General features: G+C 52.2%; 1 protein-coding gene across 1 annotated transcript in view; it reads right to left on the bottom strand.

Moving 5' to 3' along the window:
- Positions 1-16,412, bottom strand: part of LOC105065164 (ATP-binding cassette sub-family A member 13) — a 120,785-nt gene that overhangs the window by 74,475 nt on the left and 29,898 nt on the right. The window contains exons 13-15 of the mRNA XM_074358602.1: positions 12,767-12,924; positions 11,406-11,636; positions 2,743-2,842 (exon numbers count right to left, since the gene is read on the bottom strand). Coding sequence (XP_074214703.1) covers positions 2,743-2,842; positions 11,406-11,636; positions 12,767-12,924 — 489 coding nt within the window. The remainder of the gene's footprint in view (positions 1-2,742; positions 2,843-11,405; positions 11,637-12,766; positions 12,925-16,412) is intronic.

Here is a 16,412-nt window from a genome sequence, read left to right as displayed (position 1 = left end):
CACTATTTATAACAGCCAAGACATGGAAACAGCCTAAATGTCCATCGACAGATGACTCAATAAAGAAGATGTGGTATATTTATACAATGGAATACTACTCAGCCATGAAAACTGACAACGTAACGCCATTTGCAGCAACATGGATGTTCCTGGAGAATGTCATTCTAAGTGAAGTAAGCCAGAAAGAGAAAGAAAAATACCATATGAGATCGCTCATATGCACAATCTAAAAAAGCTAAACAAACAAAGCACAAATACGAAATAGAAATAGACTCATAGACATAGAATACAAACTTGTGGTTGCCAAGGGGGTGGGGGTGGGAAGGGACAGACTGGGATTTCAAAATTGTAGAATAGATAAACAAGATTATACTGTAGAGCACAGGGAAATATACACAAGATCTTGTGGTGGCTCACAGAGAAAAAAATGTGACAATGAATATGTATGTTCATGTATAACTGAAAAATTGTGCTCTACACTGGAATTAGACACAACATTGTAAAATGATTATAAATCAATAAAAATGTTAAAAAGTAAAATAAAATACTCAAATAAGAAAAAAATAAAAAATAAATAAAATGACCCCCCAGTGACTTACACTTCATTGAGGGTCACAATCTCCTCCCTTGGACTACGGTTGAGACCTTGAATGAGATGACCATCCCTACTACAATTGGTGTATTTCACTCCTACATCACAGCAAAAGTGAGGAGATTTTTCAGATAGAATTATAACTTTGAATTTAATCAAAGCAGAGCATTCCCTGCTCACTTTGAAGAAGAAACATGCCGTGTTGTGGGAGGACCCTGTGGCTAAGACCTGAGGGCAGTTTTCAAGGAACTGTGAGCAAACCCAGCAGACAGACAGCCAGCAAACGTGGACCTCGGTCCTGTGACCACAAGGACCTGCATTCTGCCGACAAGTGGAGTGCATGAGGAAGAGAGCCCTGGTGAGGACGCTGGGTGAGGGCGCAGAGCACACGGCAGGCGTGTGGGGCCCCAGGCAGGGAACCCAGTTATGCTGCAACCAGACTTCAGACCTGCAGGAACTGGGAGATAAGGAGGTATGTCTTCGTCTGCTAAATTGGTGGCAATCTTTTAACAAGTTTTGGTAACTGGAAATGGACAGCGTGGCTGTAACAAGTATTTAGTGTAGGAATGATCTGAGATCAGTGAGTGGACAAAAGATGGGAGAATTCTTAGAAGCATGCAAGAGAAGACTTAAATTTCCTCGGACAGACTGTTAGAAACCAGAATTTTAAGGCTGCTGCCCCCGCGCGCTCAGAGGGAAGTGGGGAGCCTCCGTGGAAACTGGAGGGAGGGTGTCCTTGCCCTGGACGCTGGGAGACCCAGCAAAGCTGTCTCCTGCAGTGATGTGGAAGGCAGAATCTGCAAGGAATACACCTGGGTATTCAGCTCAGGAGGTTTCCAGACAGAGAACTGAGGGCACTGCCCTGTTCCCCCTTGATGCGCCCGGCACGGTGAGAGGGGTCAGCCACAAACTGGGGACGTAAACGAGCAAACAGCGGGAACGGATGACTTTGAAAATCCTCTGTTTCAAGATTGCTTTTAAAGGTGCTAAAAGCCAGAAAAAGCCGTTGGTGACGGGGCACAGAGAAAAAGCTGCAGTGTTTACAAAACAAAAGGTCAGAGTCTTCAGTCCCCAAAAGAGCCCTTTAAAAAAAGTTAAGGTGTTAGGATGACATCGGCAAGATGGCAGAACAGGGAGATCCAGGCCCTCACTCCGCGACCGAGACACCAGGCGAACGGCTACGGACGAAGCGGAGTAAGTTTACAAGGAGCGCAGGCGCTCTGGCGGCCAGAGAGATCCACAGTACCCAAGCAAACCCTCACTTTTAAAAAAGGCCCACATTCGACCCGGGAAATCCCGCATCGCTTTTGGTCACCTCTGCCCCGCCCGTTCCCCACGGCAGGGCAGCCCTGAAGGAATGGCCCGGGGCGGCGGGGGAAAACGCAGAATGGAATTTTCCTTGCAAAATTCCACCCGGTGAGGGGCTGCCTGAGGCATGGACCCGGAGGTCGTCGTTCTAAGGGAAGTCAGCCAGAAAGAGAAAGAAAAATGCCATATGAGATCCCTCATATGTGGAATGTAAAAAAAAAAAAAAAAAAAGATACAAGGGATGCGGAATGTAAAAAAAAAAAAAAGATACAAGTGAACTTATTTATGAAACAGAAAGAGACTCACAGACATAGAACAAGCTTGTGGTTACCAGGAGGGGAAGGGGTGGGGAGGGGTAAACGGGGAGCTCGAGATTTGCAGATACGACTGTATATAAAATAGATAAACCACAAGTTTATACTGTGCAGCACAGGGACCTCTATTCAATACCTTGCTGTCACCTATAATGAAAAAAATCTGCAAAGGAATACATGCCTGTGTACGTATGACTGAAACACGACGCTGCGCGCCAGAGGCATGTCGTGAACGGAGGCTGGACGGGCTTGTCTGCGGCGCGGGCAGACCGAGATGGACACAGACTGGGCATCGCTTGTATGGTGAATTTAGTTCCCAGGGACAGGTGAGGCTGTCCCTCACACGCGCAGCTGTTCCAGGCACGTGCGACGAAATGCTAAGCGCTCCGCCACCGCCCCGCGCCCTTTCTCTCCAGGTCCATCCCCTCCCCGTCTTTAATCTCCCTCCTCAACGTTTAACTCAGGGGGTTTCGATGAGGAGGGAGGCACCACCCCTGCAGGGAAACACAAAGCCACGCTCTGACTTACAGTGACCGGGAGCGCGCTCTGGGGGCCGGGGGGACCGCGGCTCCGGCCCCGGGGCAGCGGCGGACGGCTCCTGGGAGTCTCGCAGGAGATTCAGAAACACCTTTTGGAGAATGAAAGAGAGCTTCACGTGAGTTGTGAGGTCTTTGCCTTTTGCCTTGATTCCCCGACTCTGTTACTATGACAACGCTCGCCAAACACGGACGAACGTCCCTCGGTCATTCAGTTCATGGGATTAACTCCAAGGCCACCGCGTCCTCCGCGGGCAGGCTGTTGGGCTGCACCCGAGACACAGAGGCGAGTGACACCTGGCCGTGAACCTCAGGGCGCTCTGATTGTGGCCAAAGCCACAGGGGGAGCCGGCCGGGCAAGGGCGAGGCCGGTCACACAGTGTGTCCCCCTCGACTCGAGCCTGGATGTGCTGTCCCAGCATTTAGAAATTCAGGAGGGAACCAGGCAATGATGTGAGGCTCGGGGTCACTTAGCTGGGGCGGGGTTCCACGTGCGACAGTCCCCGCCTCTCGCGTCTTCCCCATGGGCTGCGCCCCGCCTGGCCAGCTCCACCAGCTCCTGCAATCCCCCGCCCTGAGCCCTGAAGTCACCAGGGAGTTACCGCTGGAGGCAGAAGTCCAGCCGCACTCTGTTCAAATCCCAGGACTGGGCCCCCAGCCAGTGAGAGGGAGGGGGGAGCAGGTAAGCCTGGACGGGGGGGGGGGGGGGGGAGGCAGGGACAGCAAACCCGTGGGCTGCTCCCAGTGGCTGGCGGGGCTGGAGGAGGGGAGGAGAGGGCGTCCCAGCAGAAACACTGGGCAGACTGGAGGGTGCGACTCAGCGGCAGAGTGCGTGCTTAGCATGCACGAGGCCCTGGCTCAGTCCCCCGTCCCTCCATTAAAATAATAAATAATAAATAATAAATGAATCTAATTACCTCTCCCTGCAGGGGAGAAAAAAGAATTTGGCCTTAGAGGAGGGCATAGCTCAGTGGTAGAGCGTGTGCTTAGCATCCACGAGATCTTGGGTTCAATCCCCAGTCCCTCCTTTAAAATAAATTTAAAAAAAAAAATAAACACTTGGCAGAGCAAAGAAGGGAGGAGATGGGTGCATGAAGGCCCTCCCTGCCCTGCACACCCTGTGGGAAAGGGCTGGGGCGCTGGGCTCCGATGGCGGAGGGTCCCCTCTTGGGCACTGCCCGGGCCAGTCCTGCACCGGCAGACACAGGGCTCACCGCCTCATCTGCAGACCAAGGTGATGATACGGCAGGGTGGCTGCGAGGTGCTGGGCAGAGAGACTCGGGAAGCAGACACCCCGTGGGCCGAGATTCATTCCGTGCCCCCTATCGGCCGGAGCCACGCGCGAAGCCGGCATCGCCACTCTGCTCCGATGGCAACACGGCTCACATGCTCTTGTCATCAGTCCCTGCTCTGTGCGTATATACACAGCGGAACATTGTCCAGCCACAAACAAGAAGGAAACCCTTTGCAGATACTGACCGATATATATAAAATAGATAAACAAATTTATACTGTAGAGCACAGGGAACAATATTCAAGATTTTGTAGTAGCTCACGGTGAAAAAGAATATGAAAATTAATGTATGCATAATCGTGTGTGACTGAAGCACTGTGCTGTGCACCAGAAACTGACACATTCGTAAACTGACTATAACTCAGTAAAACTTTAAAAATAAATGCATAAATAAAGGTTTTATTTCTCCATTCACATTAGCATGCATGACGGTTATTAGGTTTTCTACAATCTGTTTATGTGAATTGCTAGAAACTTTAAAGGTAGGTTCAATGAATGTTTAAGACACAAACACTTCTTATAAATTATTTTTAAAAAAAAAGAAGGAAATCCTGTCATTTGGAACAACAGGGATGGATTGTGAGGGCATTTTGCTAAGTGAGAACGTCAGACAGAGAGAGACAAATACTGTATAATCTCACTTACAGTGGAATCTAAAAAAAAAAAAAAAAAAAAAACGGATAGATGCAGAGAACAGAGGGGTAGTTGCCAGAGGTGGGGTCGGGGGTGGGAGAAATGGGTGGAGAGGCTGAAAGGTGCAAGCTTCAGTCACAAGCCCTGAGCACGCACATACGGTCAGCGATACGCTGTTGTATATTTGAAATCTGCTGGAAGAATGGATTTTTTTTTAACGTTTTCATCATAAGAAAAAAAACATAACTGTAAGGGGACGGGTGTTACCTAAAATTAAATGATTAATTAAAATTAAATGGTTAACTAAAGTTAAATGGATTTAATCTCCCGATGAATTAAATCATTTCCCAGTAGATACACACATCAGACCATCGTGTTCTGCGCCTCAAACTAAGACTGTACGATGTGCCAATAAAACCAGGGGGAAAACGAAATCATTAAATTAAACCTCGAGGACTCTAACTAGCGTGGAAATCGTTCATGAACTAGCAAAACTCGGGGCGTCCGTACAAAGCCTGCTCCTCGTTTTAAAGGAGCCGTGAAGTCAGCTCTTCGGGAAACCTTCACCCTGGGACCTAGGTTTTCTTAATTCAGAGGCGCTGCGGGGTCTGGATGCTGACGGCGGCCCCGCGTCACCTCAGTCCTGAGTGGGCCATCAGTCCGTCTGGCGGCGGGGCCCAGCAGGCTCGACCAGCACTTGACGTGCCGCGTGGATGGGCTACGCCCAGGAGACGGTCGAGCCGGCGCCTCCCGTCTGGCTCCTAAAACAGGCCCCTGGGTCTGACGCCGAGGTGCTGGCGGGGCTGTGCTCCTCCCGGAGGCTCTGAGGGGGAAGCCTTTTCCAGCTTCCAGTGGTGCCTGCAAGTCTTTGGCTCAGAGCCCCATCCTCCGTCTCCAAACTCCTCCCTGCCATCTCTGCTTCCACCAGGACATGACCCTCTCCCGCGTCTGAGCTTCCTAGCTGCCTCTTGCACTTTGGATTATACCACGGCCCCCCGGATAATCGCCAGTAATCTTCCCATCACAGGATCCATGCAGGTGACACCTACGGGGTCCAGGGATGCAATGCGCCCGGTGTGACATGGAGGGGGACATCTGGTTTCCAGCAGAGAGACCGCAACACGTGCAGAACCTCCAGCTCCACGCACAACGGGACCAGGGGCTTGAGCAGCCTCACGGCCGCAGGTGCGCCCAACAGCCGGGGCTTCTGGGGGGAATGGGTTCCGGAACCAGGGCCGGGACGGGACAAGGTGACTCCGTCACCCTCTGTGCTCTCAGAAAGCTAGGAAACACTCAAAGGTGACAGGGACGTGCGAGAAGGCACAAAGCCAGCTGGAAGGGGCTCCTCAGATAAGGGTCACGCATTCAAGCAAACAGTGATCTCGGGGAATTGCAGCTCACAGGATAAAATAAGAAGCTGGGAGTCGCTGCTGACGTAAATAAGTAAACGGGGTGAAGAGAATGTGCTTCCTTACTGTGAATGATAACTCAAAAAAAACGTAGGAAAAATGATGGAACTGGAAAAATCTCCCGTTGGCAAATGACGTGGCCGTGAAAATCCCAGCGAGGCGCACGGGAGGGGGCGGAAACCGGAGGGAGACGTGGGACGAGAAGCGGGAATTCAAAGAGTCTCGGAGCATGTGCTCGGAAACACACATGATGATGAAAAAAGGAAGATTAACTTTCGATGCAAATGCCTGGATGGTCAAAGTTCCGGCCACCAGCGATGGATGGGGACAGAGGGACCTCGGGCACCAGGTGGTCGGGAGCCACGGGACACAGCACCCTCCTGTAACTTTGCAGCCCAAAATGCAGAAACCTGTCCATGGAGAGGAAACCGGACGAACGCCCCGTGAGGCTCGCTGCACGAAAGGACGGAGGGGTCACCTGTCGTTTGCAGAAACATCGGGGCCACCGGAGCCCAGGAAAGAGGTGTCCCTGAAGACGGATGGCTCCCAAGGGGACAGGCCGTGAGCGGAGCACGTGACCCAGGGTGGGGGTCCTTCTGCTCTTCGGGGCGTGACTGGGGCCCAAGCCTGCTGGGCAAAGACTGTAACGGAAGTCTTCCTTCTTAGAATTTGCTCTCAAAAAAGTAAAACTAAATAAGTGGCCCTGAGTCCCACTCTGGACTTGATTCTTTTTCATCCTCTTGATGCTGTGGAAGGTGGGCCACCTGAGCCCACGCACCCAGAGGACTGGCATCAGGGCCCCTCCTGGCAGATGGACAAGGCAAACCCATGCCCAGAAGCCAGCAGCTCGGGGGGAAGAGTCTGCCCCCCTCACACGGGCGGCCCGACCTTCCTAGTCTGTTCCCAGGAGCTTCAAAATGATTAAAAATGCACTAGGATTTTAATAATGGGGGGGGGCACTGCATACGCGGGGGCAGAAGACATACCGGAAATTGCAGTAACTTTGTCTCAATATTGCTGTGCACCTAAGGCTGTTCTAAAAAACGGTCTATTTTAAAGATGCTAAAATTCACCCTGCGTGACATTGGAAGATTCTGTCTTGGCCTCAGGGGCGGCTGTAAACGTGCTCCATCGGCACGGCCCAAGGGCACCTCCCTGCACCCAACTCCCGGGTGCAACGCACACCGTCCCCTGCGCTGGAGGAGAAGGATCAATGCTGTAATAACCTCGGGGACCACCACGGCCACATCTTCTACCTCAGTCTCACTGGCCGGGGGGGCCTATTTAGGGACCATGATTTACAGGAAATTTATTGAGGCCAAAAACAGAATCTGCTGTCCAGCTGGAGGCTCAGGAGAGCTGGGGGCAGCCCCGCCCTCTGTTGGGGGCCAGACGCACACAGAGCAGGAGAGAGCTCCTGGGCTGTGGGCACCGCCACGCGCACCGCCAGTCGATTGCAGACACAGCGCAAGAAAGTCGATACTCCTCAGGGGTAAAGACACAAAATTGGTCGAGACGGGTATTTGACAGCTAACACCAAACAAAAGAAAGTGCTTTACAGCGGCTTCAGTCTTCTTCCAATTTATCTTCTCTCAAACAAATCCAAATAGCCTCTAATGCTCTGTTTTACAAAATCTCCTCTCAGAAACACATTGTCCTTGATGCCGACAACTTCTTTCTGAGCATCTGTGTGTGTGTGAGGAAGAAGAGAGAGAGAGATGGGAGCTGATCGATCAGTATTTGTTTAGCACCTATTATGTATAAGCAAGGACGGAACCGGGCAGGTGGAAATCACGGCGGGCAACTGGGAAAGCAGCATGAAGTCACCAAGGACACTGAGCTGCTGGTTCTGTGGCTCCCGGGCGGGCTTGTTCGGGGATGATTAACCGAGGACGTGAGATGCGGGTCCTGGCGGGGGAGGCAGTTTGCAGAGAGGCAAGCTGTGTGCAAGGACGACTCTTTTCAGAAGGCAGCAAGAATGTGGAAAACAGGACGGACGTTGCTTGAAAAACTAAAAGTAGAGTTGCCCTGTGATCCAGCAACCCCACACCCGGGCATAGATTTGGAGAAAAATATAATTCAAAAAGACACACGCACCCCAGTGTTCAGAGCAGCTCTCAGACACAGAAGCAATGCAAGTGTCCACTGACAGATGACTGGATGAAGAAGATGTGGTGTACTTATACAATGGAATACTACTCAGCCATGAAAAAGAATGAAATCATGCCATTTGCAGCAACATGGATGGATCTAGAGATCACCATGATAAGTGAATTGAGACAGAAAGAGAGAAAAACACCATATGAGATCGCTCATATGTGGAATCTAAAAAACGACACAAATGAACTTATTTAGGAAACAGAAACATACTCACAGATGTAGAAAAAAACTTATGGTTACCCAAGGGGAGAGGGCGGGGGAGGGATAAATTGGGAGTTTGGGATTAACAATTACTATATATAAAATAGATAAACAACAGGGTCCCACAGTAGAGCACAGGGGGCAATATTCAATATCTTCTAATAACCTATAATGGAAAAGAATCTGAAAAACATATATATATATATATATATATATATACATATACATATATGTATAATTGAATTATTTGCTGGGCAACTGAAACTAACACCTTGTAAATCACTATACCTCAATTAAAAATAAAATAAAACAACACCTGTGTTTTCTCTGAAAAAAAAAAAAAGGCAGCAAGGATGGAACCCCTTTGTATCTCGGTCGTGGTGGTGATTCCATGACCCCAGGCATTGGTCAAAATGTACGTGAGTGGATTTTCCCTGCATGCAATTTAATGGATATTTTTCAAAAGAAGGCAAGGAGGAGAAAGATTAGGAAATACCCGAAAGGAACGTGGGTGGATAAAGTACAAAATAAAAGTATTTTGGAGAAGAAAGGCAAGTACTACACAGAAATGGGAGCCTTCAAGGACTGCAGCACAGAAAGAATGTTTACAAGTCACACTGCGATGCAGCGTCTTCTACAACATGAAAAGCAGAGAGGGACTGCCGTATAGAAACGCCTAACTGCAGAATGAACCACGGCACCTGTGTTTTGGGAAAGAGCAGCCATAAAAATAAAGCTGGTCAGCCCTCACCGTTGTGCATTTTCTTGCTGTTTGTCACCTGTTCTCTGTATCACGAAGTTCCTTGATCTAAACAAAAACTGCGTGTGACAGTGAGGGGAGATATTTCTACGTTAGTGATGAGGAAACTGACGTTCCAGCCCCGTGTTCGCCCAGCTTCACCCTGAGAGTAACATAAGTGTAGTGGAAGTCTCTCCCTAAACGCACGCTGCGCCCTGAGCCGGCCCCGACTGGTCATACCAAGCACACTGACCAGCAGAACACTGAAAAGCTAAGCGTCCACCCAGAACACAAAGCCCCTCGACCCCATTTTTTTTCTCTCCTGGGATGTTTCAAGCCATAAAATAACCCAGCCAGTCGCTCCACAAAATTTCCCTCCATCCAATTATAAGCCTAAGAAGGATTCCTGAGGTTTCTCACTTCATTGGCAACAGGAAAAAAATGCCACTTGATGTGGAAGAAAGCCATGGGCTTCCCGCCACATGGGTTTAATCGCAAATAAGTCATGTGGAGGGTGCACGCGCATTATTTTCTGGGTAAGTGTGTTTTGGCCCCAAAGGTTGAGCCAAATCCCGTGGGGGGTTCTGCTCGGCGCCGCCCGAGAAGCCGGGGAGTGCAGGACTCGTCAGTCTGTCCGCACGGACCCACCCAGCGAGGCCACACCCAGAGGGGCAGATGCAGCACAGCACCGGTGCCTCTGACTGGCAGACCCTCCCCTTGCAGCTCAAAGAAATTCTCCTCTTTTTCCTTTTCAAGGGACCCCAGCTGGTGGAACGCCCTCAAAGCTCCCGCCCCCTTACGTCTTCGGGGAAACTGCGATTCGTGGGAGCCAAGGTTCCCGGCCATCCAGACGACCAGCTTCCTGGCAACCCAGACTTCAGGCGACAGTGACAGCCGGTGCGTGGCAACGCCAACACTCAGAGCTGCCGGCGCAGGGCACCCAAGTGCGCGGAGAGCCCCGAACCTGCCCCGGCCCAGGCCCTCTCGGGAGAGGGGCCGAGAAACTGCCCTGTCTTCTCCACCCGCACGGGAGGGCGGCCGCCTGCCCAAAAGCCCTGGAGAAGAGGACCCTCTTCTGGGGCATCGATGCAACTTAATTCACTCATCACCCCAAACCCACGGCAACCATCTCACAGTCTCTGCTTCTGTAGCCGAGAAGAACGTGGTCTGTTCCAGGCATTTAACGATGACTGGTGATTCCTGAACTAACGATGTAAACTGCTCTAATTCTTCCACTTCAAACATCACGAGGCTCACGTGAGTTTAGTGATTTATCCATGGCCCTAAGTCTTGGATTTAGAAACAGCCGGGGCCGCGTTCACACCCTTCCCACTGAAACACGCTCCTCCCCGAAGCTCGACGCACCACGCACTCGGAAAACACTGATAAAACACACTGTGGGCGTGGAGGTGGGCAGAGAGGACGTGCTTGCTCCTGGATCTCACGTCGGGGGCCAGGCGACAGGCAGGACAGACAGACAGGGGTCATGAAGTGGACCGCGGCGGGCAGGGGAGACGGAGGGGGGACACCGGGACCCGGACGGCCTCTCTCGAGAGATGACATTCATGTCACAATGCGAGGGATGACTGCGAGAGACAGCCAGCCCTCACACCAAAGATTCGTGACGCTGCGTTGTTGGCTTTCCACAGCAGCCCCCAGGTATCCTGGCTCACACGGGGCCAGCCTCAAGCACAAACCCTGCTGCCCCCCAAAGGCTTGTCCTTGGTTCGGTGACAAACCCAGCAACTCCCTCCTGGAGGCCACGCTGCCATGTCCTCCGCGGCCCAGAGCCACCCGGAGCCACGGGTGCCGCCCAGCTCAGGCCTGGGGAGAGGGGAGCGGGGTGGGGTAGGGAGGGGGTTGCACGGTTCTCTGCGTGACCCTGTGGGCATCTCTGCCCAGCGAGGGGCCACGGGCTTCTGAGCAGAATCAGGTCCAGACCCAAAAGAGACGGGCACCTCCCGGTGGGGAACTCCGACCCGCCGACCGCCCACTCCTGCAAAATGTCCAGGCCTCAAGGATGCTGCATAAAGACGCCAAAGTTCTCAAACATCAAAGTGCTACTTCGCTTGAAGAACCAGAGTCACCTGCCAGGTGTGTTCAATTCCGTGCCCGACGCCGAGCAGAACTTGGAAATAAATGCAAGCGCACGGTGTCCCCAGCTCGCCCCTTCCCGGCCTCCTCACCCGCGCCCCGTCACCGCGAGCCGGGCTCGGTACCTCCTCTAAGGTGGCGTCGGAGAGCCCGTAGCCTGTCAGGCGCAGGCGGCGCAGGTTCTGATCCAGGGCCTGGAAGAGCCCTTCGAAGGCGGCTCTGTCTGCCTCCTCGGGAATCGCGTAGCTCAGCTCCGCGCCGCTGCTGCCTCTGAGAGACGCCTGCGGGATGTGGGTCTGGATCAGAGACGTCACACACGCTGTGTCCTTCGCGTCGTCCACCTCCTGGACTGCTGGCTGACCCAAAAAAAAACAAAAGGGAGCAAACAGTAAGGAAGGTAAATTGAAAGGTACCCCAAAATTCCACACCTGTTGGTTGCACACATATTCCCTAAGCCAAGTCGCCTGAAATTCGAATGCAAAGCAGCAAAATCGAGACGTATGGTTAAAGTGACAGGCATGAAGGAGGCACTGCATTTCTCCTTGTGATATCCAAATCTGTGGCGGTCAGCCTGGCAACAGGAAAGAGTCGTGAAACTGCCTCTAGCCTGGCGGCTGGATGGCAGGACACGGATGAGTCGTCCCAAAAGGGAGACGAGTGTCCCCTCCCTTGGAGGGGAGGGGCCACCTCAGGACAGCAGGGTCTCGCCCCGAACAGAGCTGAGGCTCCCAGGCTCTATGGGGCCATCAAGGGTGGGGAGACCACGTGGAGACTACACCCCGGAGCCCCCGCCTGCCCCGCTGACACAGGCGAGGATAACGGAAGTGGATGGGACCTCCAAGTACAGATCCCACCCCGCTGCCCTGCACGGCGGTAAAGCTGCCACCTCCCAAACCAAGTGACCCTGTTGCAGAAACGCTCGGAGAGCCCGTGGGGCCGGGACAACGCCTGCCCACACGCCCACACAGACACGGCTACCAGCAGGTGCCTCCGGCTCCGTAGGACCCCTTCTGGTCCAGGCGCACTCCCGCACAGCCCCGTGAAACCCACAGACACCTCCATGTGGACCACCTCCACTTACGCCCCTTCAGGTCCCTCCTGTCGTTGGAAGGCCCTGGTCCCAGCCCTGCCCTGCCATCCCCCTTCCCTGATGGCCAGGAGCCCGCGATCACCTCCCCCGCACCGTGCCGGCTCTGGGCCCGGCTCCACACCCACCCACCACCATCACCATATTCTGTTCTGTCCTTCCTGGGCACGTCCTTGCCTCCACAGGCACGGGGACCCCAAGGACCCTGTGCAGAAAACAGGCGTCCAGCTTCACCACTTCCCCTGCGCCCGACGGCAGCGTGAGGCCCACGCTGGAGGCAGAATAAACATCGGCTACATGATTTGTGTCCAACGTTGGAAAACGCTGTTACTGTGTTTTGTCTCCTGCGCCCACACATCAGAAGGGCACAGGAAAGGAACCGAAATCCCCGCGTCTCACCTGCTTTGTGAGCGTCAGGCGAAGCCCCTGGCCGGCTGCCTCAGTCAGGCTGGAGGGAGGACCGCAGCACTGGAGCTGCCCCCGCTGCAGGACCGCCACGCGGTCACTGAGCGCTTCGGCCTCATCCAGGTGGTGGGTGGTGAAGATGACTGTCCGACCTGTGAACCAAGAAAGAGGGGCTGAGACCCAGCATGACAAGGCCCAAGAGCCGATCCTGCAGACAGAAAAAAAAAATGTGACAATGAATATATGTATGTTCATGTATAACTGAAAAATTGTGTTCTACATGGGAATTTGACACAACATTGTAAACTGACTATAACTCAATAAAAAAATGTAAAAAAAAAAAAGCTTCACCACTTTCATTGGATAAAGGAGGTGCAGTCATATACATATACATACACAATGGAATACTACACAGCCATGAAAAGGATGCAATCATGCCATTTGCAGCAACATGGATGGACCTGGAGATGATCATACTGAGTGAAATAAGTCAGACAGGGAAGGACACATATTATGTGATATCACTTCCATGTGGAATCTAAAAATATATATATGATACAAATTCTTTTTACAAGCCAAAAACAGACTCACAGACATAAAAAACAATCGTTACCAAGGGAGAAAGGGTAGGGAGGGATAAATTAGGAGTTTGAGATTAACAGACACACTCTACTGTATATAAAATAGATTTTTAAAAAAGCAATGACCCACTGTAGAGCACAGGGAACTATATTCAATTTCTTATAATAACATATAATGGAAATGAACCTGAAAAGAAAAAAGTATATTATGTGTGTAACTGAATCGCTTTGCTGTACACCAGAAACTAGCACGACATTGTAAATCGACTGTATTTAAAAAGGAAAAAAAAAGAAAGAGTGTTACAGGTTTTAGGTCAGAGGAGATGCGTCCTGGGGCGGGTCCTCAGTCAGGGCCACGTCACACACTTTCCCCCGAGGGACCCGACACTGATGCCACAAATCCCCCGTCCCCTCGGGAACCAAAGGGGGCCTCTGACAGGCACCGGGGGTGGACTTGAGGCACGAAACAGAAAGTCCCCATGAGACCAGGAGGCAGATCACTGAATGGACATAGAGGAGAAAGTTTTAAAAATAAAATAAAACACAGCTGGGTGGAACATCGTCCACCCTCCCCTGACACACAAGCCCCTCGTGCATCTCCGACCACCCTCTCACGCGTCCTGAAGGAGAAGGCTGTGCTCTCCGGAAGAGGCTCTCGCACAAGGAAACCAGACGGGCACTGGGGCAGGCAGGGGCCACAGCACGTGGCCATGCCCTTCAGACGGGGGAGGCTGCCGCCTGGGTACGGCCCATCACGTGCCCTGGGAGCAGAGTCTCTGCCTCTTCCCGGGAAAAGCTCCCAGCAGCCACGGACCACGGAGAGTTTTGGGAGACGGGCTGGGGTTGCAGTGGGGGTTGGGGGGGACAGCCAGGTGGGGGACTTGGCCATCAGCCTTCCCAGGAAGAAAGGTGCCCCCGATCACAGGGCCCGTGGTCACTCTTCACAGAAGCGGGTGTTAGGCTAACCCGTGTTCTCAGTGAATTCTAGCATCTTGTCAAGTTCTACTTCTTCTGCTTGGGGAGAACAGGGCTCAGGCACCTTAGGAGGGCGGAGGCCAGAGACACTAGCAGATATTTTTGCAATGTTGCCTTCAGTTATGTCAACGGGAAAAAAAAAAACTAAATAAATAAATAGCGGGGAGGGCGTAGCTCAGTGGCAGAGCACGTGCTTAGCACGCACGAGGTCCTGGGTTCCATTCCCAGCACCTCCTTTAAAAATAAGTAAGTAAACTTGAATGCCTCCCCCCCAAAAAACACACAAAAACCCCTAAATACATAAGTAAATAAAGCAGGTATGTTAAGGGAAGCTCTCACAACTTCCAGCCTTTCTCCACGCCCCACAGGCCTGATTCTACTTACTCTGTTTCATTGAAGAGAAATAAACACACTGGTTGATTCTTCGCTCACAAAGGTTCCAAGCAGGAAGGCAGAACACGTTTTTAACCCTACCCGATTTTATATTTTTAAATAGCAGAGAAAGACGAGACTAGGACTCTCAACTTGCTTATTTTTTTTTTTTAAATGCATCTAAAAAGAAAACCCAAGAGCTACTGGTGGGGCTGGGGGTGGCGGTCCAGGGTGCCCACCAACACGGCAGGTGCTCAAAGACCACGGCCGACCTCCCTGCGTGAAGTCCTTCCAGGCAAGAAAACGTGCTTGGTCCCTGACCTGAAGGTACAGGCAGTTCAGAGAGTAGGTGACATGTTTTTGCACAATACAGGAACCTAAAAATGAAGTCGGCTGGAATGTGAATTTTCCAAAAAAAAAAAAAAAAAAGAAAGAAAAAGTGCAGATCAAGTTCACAGATGTTTGATGCATTAAGGGCATCTCGGGGGGCGTTAAGTAACTCAGGACACACCCCAAACCTCGAAGGACAAGTGTTGCTCTGTGAGGCCAGCCTTCCCAGTTTCTCCGCCGAGTCAGACGGTGTGTGAGTCCCGCTCCTCTGAACGTGGCCTTCCCCACCGTCATCTGCCCTTGTCTGTTTCACAGTGACAAGGACGAGCCATCCCCGGGTCACCCGCGGGCCAGACACCAAGCCACACGTCTTCACAGACAGCACTTCGACGTCCCCCACAACCCCGCAAGCTGTGGAGGCGTCCCCGTTTGCAAAGGGGAAAACTGAAGCCCAGAGGCGCTGGGTAATTTCTCCCAGTCGTTCGGGACCGCAGCTCAGGGACGTGATGGAGCTGACGAGCTTGCTTGTCACAGGCGCCTTCTGCTCCGAGAACCTTTCCTTCCTTATTTGTCCTTCCAAGGCAGACGTGAGAACCTTGACACCAGAAGTGATCAAAAGCTCAGCGCTGCACATCACTCAGCAAGAAACAGGGATCAAACTCCCCGATGATGCTCTGTGTTCTGGCAGACGGCCTCTCTGCCCAGCAGGGAACGTTGCTTTTCACGCAGCCCTACCCTTCGATCTATTTTTCCAAAGCCGTTGCACGGCTGCCTCGAGATTTGGGGCTTTCTCCAGAAATGGCCATCCTTTTGGTTCCTGAAAACATATTTTCCTCCGAGTACCACTCGTCCCCTCCACCTCCGCCTCCGTCCTATTGATTTTTCACTGCAATCAGTGCCGGGACTCCTCCGAAGACCACGGCAGCTAAACGACCGCGAACAGGAGGAACATGTTTGATGTACAGCGACAGAGCTTGCAGAAAGCTCGCTGCTCCTGAGAGCTTCATCACATCGGGTTTTCTGCAAGTGAACGTGCGCAATTGTGGCTCATGACTCAAACGTTCCGCCTGCCGAGTCCTCGGGATTCTGCAAATAAACCAGACTCGCGAGCCGGTGACGCTGAATGCGTCCTGCAATGCACGCAAGCAGGCATGAGGGCCTCGCATCTGTCTCCTGCAGCAGCCCCGGCTCAGGGTGGCCGGGAAATGACTGCGTCAGGTTGAAATCAGTTTTTTCTCAAAACCTCATCAGCCCCTTTAGGGGTGGTGCTCAGAGTCTCCTGCACTGAAGGGTGACGATTTCTCATTTCTGCCCTCTGACTTTTCTCCCCCAAGGGCGCTTAGGTAAGTGGAGGAAGGAGGGCTACGGGATTGCGTGGCAGT

This window comes from Camelus bactrianus, chromosome 36 (assembly GCF_048773025.1).
Source record: "Camelus bactrianus isolate YW-2024 breed Bactrian camel chromosome 36, ASM4877302v1, whole genome shotgun sequence".
Lineage (NCBI taxonomy): Eukaryota > Metazoa > Chordata > Mammalia > Artiodactyla > Camelidae > Camelus > Camelus bactrianus.
Note: the sequence above shows the minus strand (reverse complement) of the source record. Positions and strands in the feature narration are given on the sequence as shown.